At 38.8% G+C, this 19,972-nt stretch overlaps 1 protein-coding gene across 6 annotated transcripts in view; it reads left to right on the top strand.

Moving 5' to 3' along the window:
- Nucleotides 1–19,972, top strand: part of PGAP1 (post-GPI attachment to proteins inositol deacylase 1) — a 66,953-nt gene that overhangs the window by 32,294 nt on the left and 14,687 nt on the right. For 5 of the 6 annotated variants that reach the window (XM_027833980.3, XM_043525216.1, XM_027833978.3 and 2 more), the window contains 12 exons: nt 1,689–1,740; nt 3,359–3,436; nt 4,385–4,460; nt 4,778–4,851; nt 4,951–5,002; nt 8,648–8,714; nt 11,995–12,103; nt 12,546–12,584; nt 14,966–15,059; nt 15,701–15,791; nt 16,024–16,221; nt 19,504–19,639. In XM_027833980.3, the coding sequence (XP_027689781.2) occupies nt 1,689–1,740; nt 3,359–3,436; nt 4,385–4,460; nt 4,778–4,851; nt 4,951–5,002; nt 8,648–8,714; nt 11,995–12,103; nt 12,546–12,584; nt 14,966–15,059; nt 15,701–15,791; nt 16,024–16,221; nt 19,504–19,639 (1,066 nt within the window). The remainder of the gene's footprint in view (nt 1–1,688; nt 1,741–3,358; nt 3,437–4,384; nt 4,461–4,777; nt 4,852–4,950; nt 5,003–8,647; nt 8,715–11,994; nt 12,104–12,545; nt 12,585–14,965; nt 15,060–15,700; nt 15,792–16,023; nt 16,222–19,503; nt 19,640–19,972) is intronic. The other variant, XM_043525217.1, reaches the window with a different exon arrangement.

Below are 19,972 nucleotides of genomic sequence, written 5' to 3'. Positions count from 1 at the left end.
AAAGAGCAACTACAAGGATTAAGCACCAAGAATAGCTTTCTTGAGGTCCAGCTTAAAGGTCACAAGCAAAACAAAAGCACCTGGGGTTAGCACAGAGGAATCCACAAGCCATAACGAAATCGAAGGGATAAACCTAATTGAGTCTTCCTAGACATTTCCTGATCTACTTACGTATCTGGGGTTTTAAATGAGTAGTTTCTAGGTATGGTACTGATGATTTTTTCATCCCTGGCCCAAGCTTTTTACAGCATAGCTCTGCCCTGTCCGCCTCTCCCTGGGAGATCAACAACAGACAGACAAAAGGGGAGTCTTGTTTCAATTTTAAAAAGTTCTAGCCTTCCCATTGGCTCTTTTGGCCAGGTGCCCACTCACTTCCTTTTACCTAAACATAGCAGTGAGACTTTTTAACCCTTTACAGGTAGAGCAATTAGAGAACAGCTCCTAAGAGGGATTTTATAGCTACTGACTGGCTGGGTGTCCATAAAAGGGAGCTTACCTTTCCTCCCCATCATTTATCACACTAACCTAGAGTAAATTCATTAACATATAGGTCCAATATCCACTTCGAACTGCCACCTGAAAGGTTTTCACCAATAGGCAAAGCTGAGGCTGCATCTGATACACTTTTATAAATTCCCTTAAGCTGTGAGAACAGTGGATGTTTTTATTTATTGTGCATTGCTTCAGTACAAATGTAGATATCAGTTCATTAAGTGTTTTCAATATGCTTCAAAAAGTTGAGACTAATAACAGCCAGATCTTGTGAATGCAGTGGTATTGTTACCTATACGGCTCTGCAATTATGTCTGAAATCAGATTTGCAACATCTCTGCTCTTTGAGTCATAAATTAGTTTAGATTGCTAAATTATAATGTGTGGTATACGGACAATCGTTCAGTTAACTATAGTTAAGGCTTTGTTTTAGTCACGAGTATTTTTAGTAAGAGTCATGGACAGGTCAAGGGCAGTAAACAAAAAATTCACGGCCCGTGACTTGTCCATGACTTTTACTATATACCCCTGACTAAAACTTGGGGAGGGTCCCCTTGGAAGGGCACCCCTGGGGGTGCTGCAGGTGCTGAGGAGAGGGGCGTGTCCCGGGGGGATGCCGCGAGTGCTGGGGAGGGGGGTGTTGGTGGGTATGGGGCATGCTCCCAGCTCCTGGAAAGTGGCAACCCTAGCTCAACGTGCTGCCTCCGCTGTGCCCCAAGCCCTGGTTCTGACGCTCCCATTGGCTCCTAACCGTGGCCAATGGGAGCTGCAGGGGCGGTGCCTGAGGGCGGAGGCAGCATGTGGAGCTAGGAGCAGAGGGGAGGAGTTGCTGTCACCCTTCCGGGGAGTGGCCCCCACCCTCCTGGTAAGCACTGCCCCACACCCCAGCCATGAGCCCCCACCCTAACTCCTGCTGCTGGGGGGTGGAGTTGGGAGCCGAGTCTGCCCCACCAGCAGCCTGGCCCAGGAGGTGTCAGAGCTGCTCCGGCAGCTCCTGTGACAGAATCCGTGACCTCTGTGACAAACACCAAGCCTTAACTGTAGTAGACGTAGACCTGTGTCCGGTTTTTAACCTTGTGCATTTCTATAGAGGTAGAGAGAGGCTGGTACATTAATACATTCTTACTGCTTGCTCCTTTCATAATGAATATGTGCATTTTGTATATTTCCACTTTAAAGTATTTTAACTTTTACAGCCTGGAAGGTTTTGATTTATCCTGGAAAGCTGAGTTACTGCCAACTGTTAAGGTAAATTGTACTATACATTATTTTGTTGCAACAAAATGGAGTGAGCATTTACGTGAAGAGGTTTTGTGTGGGGTTATGAATAATTTAATGCATTCACATGTTGTATAGAATTGATATGATTTCTAAGCCATGTTTCCTCTTGGGATATATGCTACTGGGGGAGTGGGAAACTATCTTAATTTTTGAGGGTATATGAAAGTGATGTTTATTCCTACAATAAATTATTCTAAGCTGGAGTTCAGGTTAAAAGTCCATACTGAAGTTTTCAAAAGCAAATATTAAAAAATGTGGCAATTCATTGTTAAGCCTATAGAAAACGTAAAAGAACATTGTAGTTTACTAAACTAAAACTACAGCAATAAAATTGTGTTCAAAAAATCATCTTGGGTTTATAATCAAAGGAAACAAATAGACTTTAAATTGTGTTTGTGTTGTTCTAGAATGAGACTTAACTTCTCTGTTACTATTGGCAAAGTCAGTACCTTCTTCTGTCATTCTACTCTTGGGAGATTTCCCTTCACTCCCTTTCTTATAGCAGAAGGCTTAGCGTGTATTTTACATCTTGTAGACTTTGTATAGTTCTCCTCTATGGGCAGGCATTTTCCTTCACTTCTAAAGTTGATAGCACAGTTTGCAGCCACATAGATAAAGACAGCAACAGGGTTCAAACAGACTGAACATTGTGTGATACGCAATCGTTAATGAAACTACAATGGTACGTATTCATCATAGCAGGAGAATATTTATCTAAATTAATAATCCATGGGAGTGACAGTACATGAACAGTGGTAGTTATAGTAATCCATTTCTCAGCTGCTGTCCAAATATATGCAATTTAAGCGTGTATCTCATCATAATTCCTTCAGCACCTACTGTATCTGAAATCTGTAACTAGAAATTCATAATAAAATGTTTTAATAGCTTTTTAAAAAAAAATAGCTTTTAATAGTTTTAATAGCTTTTTAAAAAAAGCTGTAGCTTTTTAATAGGAGCAGGATTCGGCCATATCTAAAGAGTTGTGTACAGTCTTTCAACCTTTATATTAAACTTCAGTAGAGTATGTGATGTGGTACACAGTTTAGTTCATGATATTACACAGCACTCTTTTAATGCAGGACACTTACATATGAACTGTTTTTAATTGTAACTGCTATTATTTGTGAAGCTCACAATGATTACAAGTATTCACATTTAGGTGTGAGATTCTGGGATGTACCTTCAAGAGGCACAGCACAGAACTCAGTGCTGGCGGTGTGTGCTGTGTGATGGTCGCTCTAAGTCTTCTTTTGAGCACTCCCAGTCATCTGTAGGGGATGGAGCAGTCCCTGGCATAATTTAGACAGCCCGGGGAGCCTTTCTCAGTTTCAGCAATCTCCTGAGGCAGCCCCATGGCCTGCATTGCTTCTTGGAATCTCAGTAGCACAGTATGCTCTGGCCCTGCCCTGGCATACCCCCTTAATACCAGGGCTTGCAAGTTTCTCCCCTGGCCAGATATGAGGTTTTTAGGGCCCCTTACCCCACATAAAAGAGTCGGAGTAGGAGTGAGGCTCTCGCCTGAGGTTTTTAACTGAACCAAACTATACTTTTACTGTAAATAATTTTTGTTTTCCTATTTTAGGTTGTAACTCTGAAACTTCAGGAATATTCTTCTTTGTCTAATCTTGTAATTTATGTACCAGCTATTAATGGCAATAAGGTAACAAAGATGAGACTTAAAAACATGTTATTCAGCATCTGTTCAAGATAACTGAATACTATATTTGGTCATTATTGGTTGCAAGGAAAATGTATTAAATATCGAGAGTTGCACTAGATATCTTTTACATAGTTCTGTCCTACAGTATGTGATTCAAAGGTAGATTTTTCAACTAATTTAACATCTAGTCTACTGAAAGTAGCTATAATTCCTAGCATGATAATATTGTAGAGCAGTGATTTTTTTGAACTGCTGCTTGCTTTTGGTTCTAGCTCTCCTCCTCCTGTTCATCTGCTTATTTTTAAGACAGATCAATATACATGAATACTATTCTAGTACTATATTTTCATGTAAGCAGCTGCAGTAGCTGTGACAAGGATGTTTTGTGATTGAGAATGTAAGAGTAGTGGTCTGTATAATCATGAATAAGAAGGGAGATTGTTTCATAGAGAGACCGTCTTTCTTTTAACTTATAGCTTGAAAACAGCTTGAAAACCACTTTTATAAAGGAAAGTGAGAAATACTGGTTTTCAGGTGAGGTGAGAGAATAGTTTTAAATGAACTAAATATATTTTATAGATTGTGCACCAGATGCTCAGCTCAGCTCAGTCCATTTGTGCTGCTCCAGGAGCATAAAGCATAGCTAAAGCTGACATAATTGGCCAGTTAAATATTCTTCGTGTGTGTGGGAATCCTTGAGGGGCACAGCCAGCCATGTATAACCCTCTTGTGCCCCGACTAGGAGGCACTGACTTAGAGATACAAGCGCTTTGGCCATGCTGCAACACATTGCAGCTGGGTGAAAATCAGAGCAAGCTAGTCTAAAGCTGTTCTGGCTTATGCTAATGGCTGAACCAACGGGTTCTGAAGAGAGTATGGCCAGACTCAATGCTCTAGCTTTATGTTCATTTCCGATCTATGCAATAAAATAATATGTCTATGTTGCAGTTTACTTTGGACTGTGAATTCTTTAAAGAGGATTCCCGAACAGTACAACTTCCTGTAACACATCTTTTTTCTTTTGGTAGGTATAATGCACTGCTCTTGCAAAACTTGAAAACTGCATTTGTTGGCATATTTTGAGTAATAAATCTGGCCTTAAAATAACTCCAAAGATCAATCTTTTAGTAAGTTTAAAGATAATTTCCTATTAAGCAAGCCTTATTTCACCCTCTTACTATTAGGAATTTCATAAATACTTTATATGTACACCTGATATACAATATCTCAACTTCCAAGAAAAACCTTAGATGTAGTGAACTTTTCAAGCAAATCAGTCTCTAGTCCTTTACTTTTCTAGATTTACTAATTGGAAATAATATAGGGTTGTCATTTCTACAGGGCTTTCTTCAAGCAAAATTGTATTCAGTTCAGCTGGTCTAATTTACAATGTACAGCTCCAACACTTTTGCCAGGTAAAAATACTGAATTAAACAAAATTGATATTAACTAACTAGTTCCTTTGGAAATGCAAGTGAATAAATGTTTCTTGGGTTTGTTTGTTTTGTTTTTAGATATACCAAGCTTTTAAAATCTACATTGAGAGCCACTGCAACCCACACAAAGGTACATTTAATGTTTTCCTGAAGTGCACATGAATGGTTGCAGTAAAATGTACAATAGAAAAAAAGCTGTCAAAAATATATCTGCCTCACAGCTCTCTCATGTTCCATACTGTAATGTGATTGCTATCAAGTTCTTAACTTTTTATGTAATTTTTTTGCTGTGAAAGTTGCCAGACTGAGAGCTCTGGAGACTGAAATCCTCTATTCTCTCCAACAAACAGATAAAATATTGGCAGTGTCTGTACAAGCTTCCCAACCCTGCCAGTGTGCTTCACCTCTCTTTCTAGAAAGACCATTTGTAAAGCTGAGGGAGTAGTCTGGTCTCCTTAATCATTCCATCCTCGGTGTCTCTGCAAAGAGAGATGCCGCTTATATTAGTCGGCTTTTGTTAGGTTGACACTGTCTGTGAGGATCTGGACTATGAGTTCTAAAGTCCTTGTGTGGCAAGGGCTTTCAATTGCTATTGACTGGAGTAAAATCTGAATTGTTGACTTAGGGATGAGACGCTCTGTGGCTTATTACTGCTTTCCTGAACCATTTAAACCCTTCAGTTCAGTATAGAAGATTTTTATGGCTTTTAAAAATGAACCCAAATCATCTTTGCGCAGGTCTTGATCTGTTTACACACTTCTTTTAAACAAAAACTGGAAAAAATCCTGTTGTGAATACATGTTTCAAAGAAAAAATCTATAGTCTATATCACTGTGTATATGGGAGAGTGGATCTAAATAAAAATAATTAGCAGGGATTTATCTAGGTTCCTGAAGGAACCATGCACCATGGAAGATCTTGCCAGGACTAGAGACCGGGCCCTATCATATGCCCGACTCTGGAAAAACCTATGGCTGTGGCAGAAGGACACAAAAAGAAGATCTAGGCACAGCGGGGTGCCTGTTAAGCTTTCCTACTCTGCTTATTGGAGGATAGTTGACACACTTCACTCTTAACGGTCATATATATATGTATGAATCTATTTATTTTTCACATGCACACACACACACACACATGCATGCGCTATTCCAAACTATACTGTCAACCAAATATGAATTCTCAATATATTATTATATGGCTTTCAATTTAGATTTCTTTCCAAACAGATTGATATACAGTGGAGTTGCATCTTATGTGGGAATTAGGTTCTAAAGTCAGCGCGTAAGGTGAAAATCGCGTATAGTCAAAATTACCTTTGAAAATCCCTTAAATCGCCTATAAAGTACAGTATACTGTACATGGTTTTGTGTATACAACCCTGTACAGTAATATGTATACTGTATACAGTAATGTACAGTAAATAATAGAGTACATATGCAAAATATAATTTTACAGTACTGTATTTTTAATTACAGGGGGTAATTAGAGGGGGTCGTCAGGGCTTGATGTCGATCCAGGAGACGGAGGTGACGGAGAGCTTGGGTGACAGAGAGCGAGTCGTAGATGAAGTGGTTGGCTCTGGTTCAGCTCGAGGAGTTGATTACGTAGACTCATCTGCTGCTGGTTTTTTCCTTGAAAAACATGGTGATCGGCAACTGTTGCTGTTGTCTCTTGAGCTGCTCAAACATTTCTTGATACGGTCTCGAATCATCCGTAATACTACGTGTGATTTTGAGGCTTCGTTCCATAGAGGGATTGTATTCAGAAATTAAATCATTCAAGTGTTTCGCTGCTTGGAACGCTTCAGCAAATTTATGAAGATTCCAACTTGCTGGCTCTTCCTGGTCGTCGTCGTCGTCATCATCTTTGTCTTCTGTAGACGATTTTATCAGTTCCTCTAATTCTTCGTTAGTCAATGTTTCTCTGTGGCTCTCAATTAATTCTTCAATTTCTTCCTCAAGGATGTCGACGAAGCCATCACCACCCACTTGCCTGGCCACCTGAACAATAGGTTTCACTTCTTTGTCAATGGTCGGGAAACCCTTAAAATCATTCACACATTCTTTCCATAGGTTTCGCCAACATGCATTGACTGTTTCAGGCTTGATTGCATCCATTGCCTGTTTAATATAAGTGATGCAGTCGGCGATGTTGAAGGACTTCCAGCACTCCATCACATTAAGATTGGGATCAGCATCCATAGCGCTACATATCCGTGAGAATGTAAGCCTCGTGTACGTGGCCTTGAAACAGTGAATCTTGGTTGAGAGGTTGGAGGATGGAGGTGGTATTGGGGGAGAGAAAGACGACTTCAATGTCTTTATGCGGAAACCGGAGTGTCGCAGGGTGGCCAGGAGCATTGTCTACGATCAGCAACACTTTAAAGTCAAGTCCTTTCTCTTCGAGGTACCGCTTGACCTCCGGAATGAAACACTTGGGGAACCAATCCAGAAATAACGCTGCTGTCACCCAAGCCTTTTTATTTGATTGCCAGAACACAGGCAGGAGATTTTTGTTCTTGCCTTTTAGGGCACGGGGATTTGCAGCTCTGTAGAGCAAGCCCGGCTTTATTAAATGCCCAGCCGCATTGCCACAAAACAACACAGTCACACGGTCTTTAGCTGCTTTGAAGCCAGGGGCTTGTCTTTCTGATTTCGAAATGTAAGTGCAGTTGGGCATTTTTTTTTCCAGAAGAGCCCAGTCTCATCAGCATTAAAAACTTGTTCCGGAAGATAGCCCTTTTCTTCTATGATTTTCTTTAATTGTTCGGGGTAGGCTTTTGCTGCCTCTTCATTGGCAGATGCAGCTTTACCAGTAGTCTGCACGTTTTTGAGGTTGAAGCGGTTCCTAAAACTGTTAAGCCAACCTTGGCTGGCTTTGAATTCCTTCTCATCAGAAGGCTGTTCCTCTTCGGCGGGAGGTTTGAACAGTGCATAGAGGCTAAGAGTCTTTTCTCGCAACGTCTTGCCATCAATAGGCACACATTTACGGTTCATGTCTTCCAGCCATAAGTTTAATGCCTTTTCAGCGTTCATTAAAGTCTTATCATGCACCTGGCTCGTCACCGTAGCAGTTATTGGAGCGCTTGATGCCACGGCTTGACGAATTTCTCTTTCTCGAATCTTGATGGCACAGGTGCTAGATTGGTTGCGGCCATATTTACGCGCCACATTGGAGACCGACATACCGTCTCTCAATAAGTCCAACACAGCCAGTTTTTCCTCCAACGTTGCAACAGATTGCTGTTTCTTTGGTTGAGCGCCAGATGAAGTAGTTGGCTTGCGTTTAGGGGCCATGTTGTATGAAAAATATGTATCTTTAAACACGAATAACACTCAGCGTGGCAAGATGCTCACACTGTGAGAGGCATGCAGGAACTAAGACCAACTGAGGGAACAGCAGATTCATGTCTCCCATCTCATGCTCACTCTGGGGCATACGCTCATTGAGTGTAATGGTGGGTGGAATCGCCCGCACTATTTACAGGTATCTTGTTGGGTTTTTTTTGCCAAGCGCATATAGTTGAATTTGCGTAAGTTAAATGTGCGTATGATGCGACTCACCTGTAGTCTATATTCTCCATTTAATCTTGTTTTTCAAAGTATCAGTAGTGAGTTTTAAAAGTGCAAATTGTAACAGTTGTTGGAGATATTTGAAATGTAGAAATAATCCAATAGTCATGTTATCCATTGCATTGACCTGTGAATGAACTACAGTAATTTTAATCTCATACAATAATGTTTCATAATTCATTTTTACTTCGATTCCTTTCTAGGAAGGAAAACGAGTGTTTACAGACTCCATGTACCATGGTCACATGAAGACTCAATAACTGTCTCTAAGTAAGGTGTTTTGAGATTCTGTTTTTTCTTGCTATCTTTCAAAGCAGAGTTTACATCCCAGACACGGTAAAAGAGTAATCGTTCTGGAATTAGATTTCTCTCTGTCTGAGACATTTCGGCTGCCTCTCTCTTCCTCTAAATACCAGAGATAGTTCAGACCTGTCCGTGAGATTCAGGGGTTTGGCTGCACCTCTTGCGTCAGATTCCCTAAGTCCACCAGTGAAGACAGATGAGTAGTTCAGCACTCTCCCCTTATACATTGCAAATTTTTGCTTGTAAAGCTGACTTAGGGGGAGCAACAAGCAAAATCTTTACTCCTCTCCCTTAAGGGACCAACATTTCCAGTGCTGTTATTTCTCTGTATGTGCTCCGTCCTCTCCCATCAGTGTAGACAGGACCTGCAGCAATCTGAAGTTCAAGAGATGTTATATCTGTGCAGGAAGACATCCCAGAAGCTGTAGAAGGGATGCTGACCTTCACTTTGTAGGGGTGGGGACTTGGGAGTCTGGACAGCTTGTTATGGTGTATCTGGATTTCTGCTCTCTCTCTGTCCTCTGGCATTGATCAGTTAGTCCTATTCAGCCCTTGGGACTCAGCAAACTGGACCCTCCTCACTGATTGACAGCTCTTCAGTAGTAAATCTAAAATGTCCCAAAGTCTTGGTTCTGAACCACTTCTAAAGGGAAAAGTTTCAAGGTTCAATTGCATGTGCTTTAAGTGGATAATTGAGTCATTTGGCATCTTACCAAATGACACAATTATCCACTTAAAGCACATGTAGTTCTCCTGCATATGCAATTTCATCCTCTCCTTCTGCCTAAGAGGAAGATCTGGGCTCTCTTGGACGTTCTTCTCATTCCTTTCCAACTGTATTTCTGTATTTCCTTTCCAACTGTATAAGAGGATGAGGTGTGAGTACCAGGGCTCAGAACTCTGAGATAAAGCCTAAAACAGAACACCAGACAAGGAGGAGACTCATTTCCTAAAAATGAGCGCTGTCACAAATCCTCCAGAAGGAAAATCTGAACTAAAACGGTCAATACCCAGAGAGGAAAAAAGCCAGAAGAAAATTCAGTTCTTCATTTTCCATGATAACCCTGAGCCATAGAAGCTTGAATGGTTCCTTTCCCCTCCAAGATACTCTTTTAGTCCATGGAGATGAATGTGGTGAAGAGGAAGACCAAGCTTTAAGCCAGGGCAAATATCTTTCTAGGGTGTGAGGGCAAGCCACGTGAAGGGGAGAGCAGATGGACAACATAGAATTGTCCCTGACCCAAGTAGTATTTCAGCTGAAATCCTGGGAGCTAGGCCTCTTGTTTCCATAAAGTTTGCTTCTTGGTTGCGGTCACGTTGGCAAGAAGAGTCTCAGAAATTTTGTTCTTGGAGGGCACAAGCCTTACTGCATTTTCCTTAAGGACAAATGAGGGTGGGGGTTGCGTGTCTGAGTCATTCCTTCCGTATCATAGGAATTCATTCTTCCTTCATTTTTACTGGAAGCCTTAGGGCCCTAAAGGAGCAGCATGGCACACAGTAGGTACGTGAAGCTCCGTTTAAAATATACGTGAGTAGAACTGATCAGTTCTGGAAAATGTCATTGGTGTTCTTTTACCACCAGCCTACGTACCTGGTCTTGGAGGAATCCAAATTCTCCATAACTAAGTGGATCAAGTGCTGTATCATAGCATAACAGAAGCCAGAAGGGATGAGAGCCCACAGAAAATGTGCCATGGGGTGGCATCCTGAATAGAAAAGATGACAGCCATCACAAAGGAAATCTTTAAGCAGCTATCTGGTCAACACCCTTTAAAGCACTACACAGAAGCACCCTTTGGAAGTATGCTTCTAGCAGTGCTTCCAAATTAGATTAATATTACTCATTTTTAGAAATGGAAAAAACTTCCCCCCCCTGTATTTCTCCCTATTAACTATTCCTTTAGGTATCTTTCTGATGGCTTCTTCAGGGCTTATGTATGTAGTTAACACAACTGAATAAGATATTTCTGTTAGATTATATTTACTCTAGTAAAAAGAATTTAGGTCTAGAGATACTCTGCTGCGTCAAAGTTCTACTTGGTGTAATTGGGGACAGGCATCAGAGTTGATTATGACCTGGGAGGTTCTTTAACCTATGCTAGCTTCCAGCTGGGGTGTAGCATGCTCCTCTGTACCCTGACAGACTCCATGTCCCATGGCTATGTGGAGGAGGTTGCATAGAAGCTTGTTACCCGGGCTATCGGTCCCTGGGGACTCCTCCATGCCACAGGAATTCTCAACAGGGAAAAAAAGGGCCACGTTCCCTCTTTGTGCTGCTAGAGGTGAACAAAAGGGACAGAGCGGGGCAAGCATCTAGGCCTAGTGTTATCCATGGAGGTTTGGAAGTACATAGGGGGTAATAGCAGAAAAGACATGAACAAGTTTGAACTGCCTCCAGTATTTGCAGGAGGAGAAGTGCAGCCAATTATTTCAGACTGGGGAAGTCAGTCCCTGAACATCAGGTGTAACAGTCCATTTATTTATCTGACATGCACAATGGTAATGCTTATGGTGCTTTGAAGAAATATTCTTTCATTGATTCTTTCATTCTTACATATAAAACAAGTTCCAAAATTCATACTGTATTTAATGGTTAGCAATAACCTAATGACAATTATACTTTTATGCTCTCTTAGGCGAGTACATTTTTAAAATAGTATCTACAATTTATTCTAATGGCTTTCATAAATAACCAGCTGCTCTGGCCAACATCAAGAGCTTGTTGGGTTTGAGGTTAGAACATAAAATGGGTTTGAAATAGGATTAATTGTAATACATTGCAGGTTACAGTTAGATTTAATGTTTTGAAAATAGTCTTCCCTGTTCATTTCAGAGCTCTGAAGATTCTCATTTTCCCTTTTTTCCCACATATTCATCCTCCTCAGCTCTTGAAGGCTCAAGCCCCAATCGACAGTTTACTTGCTGAGGACAGGATTGAATTTTTTGAGTCAATCAGAGCCCATCACTTACGTAGCTCACTTAGGAGTGTTCTGAGGCCTCCTCCCCTAGGGGATTGAGCTTGAAGTCTTCCTTTAATACCCTGGCCCATGCCAGCTCAGAGAAAAAGAGACTTGGATTGATGTTCTTCTTGATCGTATAAATACTCACCACTATGCCATCAGGCTGGTCTTTGCTGTGATGCTTTTCTGTGTTGCTAGTGTTTTGCAGCCACTTGTATTGAACACGCTAAAATATTTCTGTATCTTTTGATTATAACTAGAGCATTTACTAATCATTTTCATTTCAGAGTTCCATCTTTTACTGAGATTTCTGCAAAACTGCACATTGCACAACCTGAAAATGACAGCACTGTTGCGGTATTAAATATTTATTCATCTGTAGATTGTCAATATGAAGTAAGTAACATGATTTATTTTCTTTAGCATATATAATTCGTCTCTCTATCTGCACATTTTGAGGAATTAACAATTAATGTTTTTTTCTTCCTCATCAAATCTAAAGGTGTTTAATATTCTCAATCACTTTTTATTTACATAGTGCAGTTAAAAGTAGTTTGGAGCAGGTGAAGGGCTATTGAAAGCTGGGCTGATGTCTTCAAACAAATAAAACCTTTTAAAATATTACTTGAGCTTTCCCTGGGTGAGGGTGGTATGATGTACATTTCAACTACCGATCTGCTGCTGATACAGAGGAATTTTTTTTCTTTCAGAAAGCCAAAATGTGAAATATAGTGTTAATTTTCTATTTTTTGTGCTTAGCATTATTCAAAAGGTTCATCACTTGACAGTAATGTACAACAAAATATTAAAGTTCTTTTTAATGTGTGTGTTCAATTAGGTAACCATCAAGACCTCATTCTCACAAGTTCTTGGACAAGTAAGGAAACCCTTTTAAAGTTTAATTTTGTTTTGTGTATCACTAGAGTAAGTCTCTGGTTAGCCCTCTTGGTTAATGCCAAATGTAAATGAAAACACATGTGACATTCTTGAGTACTGTGTCTTGATTGAAGAAAGTCTTCCCTGTATCTGAGAAAATTTATGTGGACTATAAAAGCAATATTTCAAAAGAGTGATGTGTGGAACCCGAAGTTCTGCCAAAAATAGTGTTTGGGTATTTTTTTTCTTTTAAATATGTATACGCTATTTTAAAAAGAGCTGTTTTGCTATGCCCTTCTTGGATTTTGTCAAGATAGAGTGTGCCTGTGACCGTAAGATACCATCCAATGTTAAAGTACTTTTACTCGGCAAGACGACCTACCAGGATAGATGTTGCCCTAAATTTTTAAAGAATTATAAAAAGTATTCTAGCTTTCCTCAGATCTGTGTAGATTTTTTTTTTTTTTGTATGGATGGGTTCTAACATATTTTACACTGATTCTGTCATGGCAAGTTGTACTAAAAACGAACACTTTAAATTTTTAATAATAGTTAATGGTTAATAATAGAATTGGTAATTTGATTAGCTGTGACTACAAGGTTTTTCAACAAGCTAAATTGAACCAGTTAGCGTGCAGTATATAAACTGTTCATATATCAGTAAGAACTGTGACATGTTACACTTAACACACTTTTTATTATTAACAATGTGTGTTTAGCACTAGCGTGGGTCATTTTCCTTCTTCCTCCATCCCACTTAACACCCAGCTTTATAAAATCAGTAGGCAAAAATACAACAAATGATAAACATTAAGGGCTTGTCTCTACTGCATTGCCAGCTTGAGCTATAACTCAAGTTTTTCTCTCACTCCCTGACTTCCATTTATGCACAAAAATCTTTAGGTGAAGTTAAGTGGTGTTTTAAACTTGAGCTAGTTAACATCAGAATCTTGTCTATGCTAAAGTTCCCACTGTTAGACTTCAAATGGTGTTAGCAACTGTGGGAGACTTTATAAGGAAGAGGCTAATGTAGATGAGGTTAAAATGTAGACTAGCAGCCAAACCTTTCTGAAGCTTCCAGAGGTGTTTGTACTTGAGTCAGGCACAATGCCTCCAGGAGCACCTGTTGGGACAGTGCACCTGTGCAGGACCCAGCGATGGGCTGTGTCTTAATAGCATAATGGAGCACTGAACAAGAAAAATCTTGCACTACAGATCACTGGCACTTGCTAATGATGGACTTCCCATGTAAGCAGAAATTCCTCAGCTCCAAGTGAGGGGTAAGACTCAATTGTGCCAGTCCTCGATCACATATTTAGACTTAAACCTCTGAAAAGGGTGCTGCTGTAGGTGTTGTTCACCTTGCCTCCAGGTATTTATTTTGTTCCATTTCAGACATGGAAATGTTGCTTGGTGGTGAACATAGCTTATTCTAATGGCAAAAAATACTCTAATTAGAGTCGTCATCTGTTTCTTTGGCAGACTTTGCAGTACAGGAAGGATGCATTTCCATGCTAGAATCAGTAGAAATAGACAGGCCATCTGAAGCTTCATAGTACCAAAGTACTGGTAACTAGGAATACTGTTCACAAGCATCTCCAAAATGTATACATCAGTCTAAAATATTTCCACTTTTCTAGCCTCCCAGAAGGCGTCTCTATATTACAGTGTACATTTAAAAAAATTATTAGCTGGCATTTTATGACATCGGTTACACAGATTTGGCAAAATAAAACAGATTTGTGTCATGAAATACTGGTTTATTGGATAGTTAAATGGTGTCTTTGAGTTAGACTCTCCTGTTATCCTAGTTTTTTACTAAATTCTGATTCTGTTAATGAAAAAGGAATAAAATGTTCACTAAACAGTCAGAACTGTCAGTTTTGCTCACAGTTATTTCCTCTCTGTCACTTGTTATAAGTATTTTTACGTTTCTGTACCAATTCTAACTAATGTCTAAAACTGTGATTTGAAAAGCTCCTTGGCTACAAACTTACTGGCATTGCAGACAAGTGATTACCTCAAACTGATTTCTAAGTTTTGTTGTTAAATATATTGGATTTCATCAGTGAAACATGATTCAGATGCAACGTTATTCCTTCCACGCTTATCCTGACTGCAAAATCAGAAACGCATGTTATTTGGTATTTTATTTCTAAAACCAAACACAATCAGGTGGCAATTCAGGAATATGGTTCGTGGATGTTTATCAAGTATAACTTTTATTGCTAATGGGAGTTACTGATGCATACACATCAAGGGGAGAGCAGAACCTGAACCTCATAAAAACAGTTTCACTCTTGTTCCATGGGATAACTCACGTTAATCTTTTAATCCTTTTTGGCATGCTCAAGTTAACTGTATAACATCCTTGTTTTCTAGGTAATAAGGTTTCATGGTGGTTCCCTTCCTGTGTATGTTATTTCTAATATGCTTCTTGCATATGGAGGACAGTTAAGCGCCTTAATTTCAACAGGTAACATTGTGTAAAAAGATTGGTTAGCCACACTTTTTTTTTTTTTTGGTATAGTAATCATATTTTCATACATTATGAATTTAGAAACCACCATATTAATATTCTCCTCATAGAGAAACATCACTGTAGTTTTTCTTGTGGTTTACGATCATATTAATCTTCTTTTAAGAGTTGGGCCATGATATCAAACAAACAAAAAGGAGCACAGTGTTTTTCCCCATTAGTGTCCTCCTCTAGCGACATTCTGCCCTTGTCAGAAGTTTAAGAAAAAAAATAGTTATGGGGTAGAACTTATTTTGAAAGAGTTAAAAATAAACTGAAATGTGTGCAGGAAACTGGTAATCTCTTGTCACTAAAAGCATCTTTATTCAAGATCAGGTGATGTTCGTATCGCTTAAAAACTTTTTTATCGTGTCTGTCTATCTAAAACTGTTGTCCCAGGCCATCTGTTTCTGAGCAATCAACTGATTGATAAGGATTTTGAACAAGAGCCTTGCTATTGTACAGTAATAGTCTTAGTATGTTATCATTCTTATTTTCACTTTTGAAGCTTTGTGTTTAATTTCACTTTCTGGTTTTGAGCTTTTGTTTAGAACCTTGTGGCAAGGTATGAATTGTGTCTTTATCATTTTTTTTTCTAGGCCAATGTTCAGATTTTGTTCTTGCACTGTCTAGAGCAGCCAAACCCTACAAAGTGGACCCTATTGTGAATGTTGTTAAATTTCTATTGGGGTAGGTTATTTTCTGTTACTTGTTTTAATTTTGTGTAGCAGTTTCCAAAGTGTAGAAGTTTTATTTATACATTTTTTTTAAAAAACAAAGTAGTATTCTTTTATTTTCTTTGTGATCCTTTGCCATGTGATACTGATCTGATTAAAAGGTTGTAGAGTCAGGAATAATTATGTGTATTTTGTTGAAACAGTGACCAGAAAAGACAACTAATATTTCTTTCATATTTTGGCAGGTTTAACTGGTTTAAAGATATATGGAATGTATTGTTTTTGCCAGAGTTGGATGCTATTTTACTGAATAAGCAGGATATGTGGGACCCCCTTGTGTCCCTGATTCTATTTCTTTTTGGGACAGGAATTGCCTACTGGGGTGGCATACTCTTCTCTTCATCTCTAAGGCTCTTGTCTTCATTGTGGTTATCTTTGACAAGGTAAAACAGCATAATACTTATCTTCCTTTCGATGACTGTAACGATAATAAGTAAATCAGAGAAACCTAACAGTTGTAAGATTGGGAATACTTGGGTGGATGAGATCCTACAATACAGTTACAATAAACTTCTTTTTATTGATCATCAGGATTTGCCAACACCAAATACAAGCAATATAAAGCAATATAAAGGGCCGGATTGTGGCCTGTAGTACACCCCCAGGTAATGGGACATTAAGGTGCCCTCTTTCTTGCGCTGGCTACCTATATTGCCTTTTTGATTTGGGAAAACTGGGCAGAACTCCTTCCCAGACTGCTCCAGGGCAGCACAACATGCACCCTTGCCCAGGGGAAGCCATAAACTCACATTCTGTTATTAGTGTCTGATACCCTGAATTACAGAACACTGAGGACTCATACAATAAGAATTGTACAGACACACATTTCCGTGTACAGAAAACATGTATTTTACAGGTATGTCTGAAAATACTTTAACGTTCAATTTTTATTTATATGTACAGACTATTAAGATATAAGAAGCCTAAAAAGACTTTTTGAAAGAACAGAACACTAAATTAGCCAAATTGGATTATGTATTTAATCATATTTTAATAGTTTGGCTGTATTCACATAGATCCACCAGATGAGCCTTTTCTACACATTTGTACTTTTGACATTCCATCAAGTAGGTGGCAATAATACATACAGTGCACACACAATCTGTCACATTTCAACCGAGATACTCTTATCACTGCTGAAAGCTCATAGAATTTAGCTTAAGTGATAAAGCTGTAAGTTTTCAGTTTGAGGATATTTTTATTAAAATCCTGCTATGAATAGATTTCTCTTATAGGTGCCCAATTCTTGTTCTGTCTTGACTGAACAACGTGACTGCATGCTAACCCTGAGAACACTCAGGGTAGGGTAAAGAAATTTAATACCCATGCTCCACAGTTTGCACTGGCTGCCAGTAAATCAATAGATTTCATTCAGAGTTTTGCTGATATTTATTTATTTATTTATTTATTTATTAAAGCCTGGAGGAGTCTAGTCCTGAGGTTTGTGAATAACTATATTTTTCCATGAATCCCTAGAAGGCAACTGAGAGTGGCTGCGTTGTCCTCAGTGTCTATACTTAAGTGGTGTGCTAAGGCTAGGAGTAGGGGATTTGTGTGTCGTGGCCGTTCTGTAGAATTCTTTCTTAAATAGTGTCAGCCAGAGTCCCTGTGTAGCTGTTTTCAGTATTTGGATCTAAACCTTTTCATTTGGAGCAGTCCATATTTTACAGACTCCTTTCCTTTTTAGATTATAATTTTTGCCCACATGGAGTTGAATGGGTAGTTTCTAGACCACTAGGACCAATGTTATTTTAATGGATGTTTTGAAAAAAGTATGATGTCTTGGATGACTCTAATGGGTGCATTATGGCACAAAGTAAAAATGATAAATGTCCCCTTGGTCAGAGTGCAGCTACTTGGAGAAAAGTGTAGAAGCCCTATCATCTTAATCCTCCAACACAGCCATCCAATCCATGATCTCTAGTTGTCTTGGCTCCTCCTGTTTGAAATTCCTGTCCGTTTGGGCATCTTTCCTCCACTCCCCCAATAGACTTCAGATGCTGTTCAGGTTCCTCCTCTGTCTCTTCCAGAATACAAACCTGTTTGCACATTGTGAATACTATATCTGTCCTCCTGATCAGAATCCATACTGCACATCTTCCATGTCAGACTACCTTGGTTCAATTGGAAAACTTTCTCGGTTGATGTTTCTTCCATTCAATCATGTCCTTGTCTCATGTTTACGTCTTACATAATAGAATGTCTGTCTCTATTTATTTATTTATTTATTTATTTATTTTTAAGAACTAACCTGTTTGCTGTCTTTCTGGTCATTGCTAACATTTAAGTTGTTGAATTCTTTCCTTTTTTCACCCATTCTGTGCCTCAGTTCCACTCAGACCAAACATTTTTCTTATTAGGAAATAACAGCATGAGTCCTAACTTCAGCTGGTATCTCAAAGTTCAAGATGACCTGTTGATATCTAGCATCTTCTTTTGATCCTCAGAAAATCATTGTGCTGCTTCACCAACATCCAGTTTTACCAGTTAGCACAATGTGTTCAGTTGTACATCATTTCACACCTCTTAGTCAGCCCAGATAGCTTTTGTTTCTATTTTCAGTTTCTGTTCTAAAGTTACTATTTTGAAATATTTTTAGCATCAGAATGCCCATTTTATTGCCACAAAGAACTTTTCATTCTACATACTTTTCATTAGGATTTTCGTTTTTCCACTCATTTTGTTGCTGAAATACCTCCCTTCAGCTGGTTTTTGTAATCTCAAAAACTAATTCTTGACTCTTAGTAACATCAACTGAATGTCCAAAGAATCGGGATATCTGCTCCTGTCTTTCTGAGACTTTGAGCAGGAATAATCTCTATTTGAGGAAAAATGTGTCACAAAGTGAATGTTTTTTAGCACTCTGTTATGGGTTCTGTACTGTCATGTGACACTACATTTTATTCACACTGCTAATAGAAAGCACCATTGTGTATTGATCTAGTACAATAATAATAATAAGCAGATAGAAATGTATTGGACTGGAAGGGACCTCGAGAGGTCATCTAGTACAGCCCTTGCATTGAGGCAGGGCCAAGTATATCTAGATCATCCTTAACAGGTGTTTGTCTAACCTGTTTTTTAAAACTCCACTGACAGGATTCCAGAACCTCCCTTGAAATCTATTTCAGTGCTTTTTCACAATTAAATCTTCTTGTTGGTTCATATTCAATTCATGATCCACTATAACTCCCAGATCCTTTTCCGCAGGACTACAGTTTAGCCAGTTATTCCCAGTTATTGGCTTCTCCTAAGGTAAACATGAAGATTTAATGATTGATGCAAAACCTAGGCCAGTGTTTTAAAAAACTTGGTTTTCATGAATACAAGAAGTCAGATTATAAATTATTTATTACGTATAGTCTCAGACACTTAAAAGGCCATGAATTTATTAACTCAAATACCTGACATTCTTGAAGAAATGGAAGTATGAGGTAACAAACTGACAGCTGAAGAGTATTTCAGGCATCGTAATTTGCATGTGATTTGATTGGTTAACAATGTTCTAAACTTTCTTATGGACCTCTGAGAAGGTAAGCAATAGCTACTTCCTAACTTATTACGTAATTGATTTAAGTTATTCATGAACTAGAAACTTTGTCCTTTCTATGTAATTGTGGATTTTTGTCTCAGAACTCTAACAGATAGTAATTTTGTCATTGTAGACCCTCTGGACTTCCTAAAGACAGCAAGTTGATGACACCAAGAAGTGCATTTATGGCCATTCTTCTGATTTTTGTTAGCTGTACCACTTGTGGGGCATTTGCTGTATTAATTATCTATATTCACTACATGTTCAAGGTATTAAAACAGTAAATAATTGAGTCAATATCTGAATTAAACTCTTTAGGTATTTCTATAGTAGATGACTACCAAAGAGAAAATATAGAACAGTGATATCCTTTTCAGGATTTTAAAAATGCTCTAATATATGCAGAAACTTTTAAAATCCATACTTTTCTGGTGTGCTTCATAATCCAATGATATTTTTTAAGTCTTTTACTCATCTGAGCACGTCCTCCTGAAGGAACTACAAACTTAATCTTTGTGTGTCTGTTGTAAAGTGATATTATGCACAGATGTCTAATGCGGTGAGTCTACTTTTCAAACCCAGGTTTATAAAACCAAGGGCCT

Source organism: Chelonia mydas, chromosome 11 (genome assembly GCF_015237465.2).
Source record: "Chelonia mydas isolate rCheMyd1 chromosome 11, rCheMyd1.pri.v2, whole genome shotgun sequence".
In the NCBI taxonomy this organism is placed as follows: Eukaryota; Metazoa; Chordata; order Testudines; family Cheloniidae; genus Chelonia; species Chelonia mydas.
Note: the sequence above shows the minus strand (reverse complement) of the source record. Positions and strands in the feature narration are given on the sequence as shown.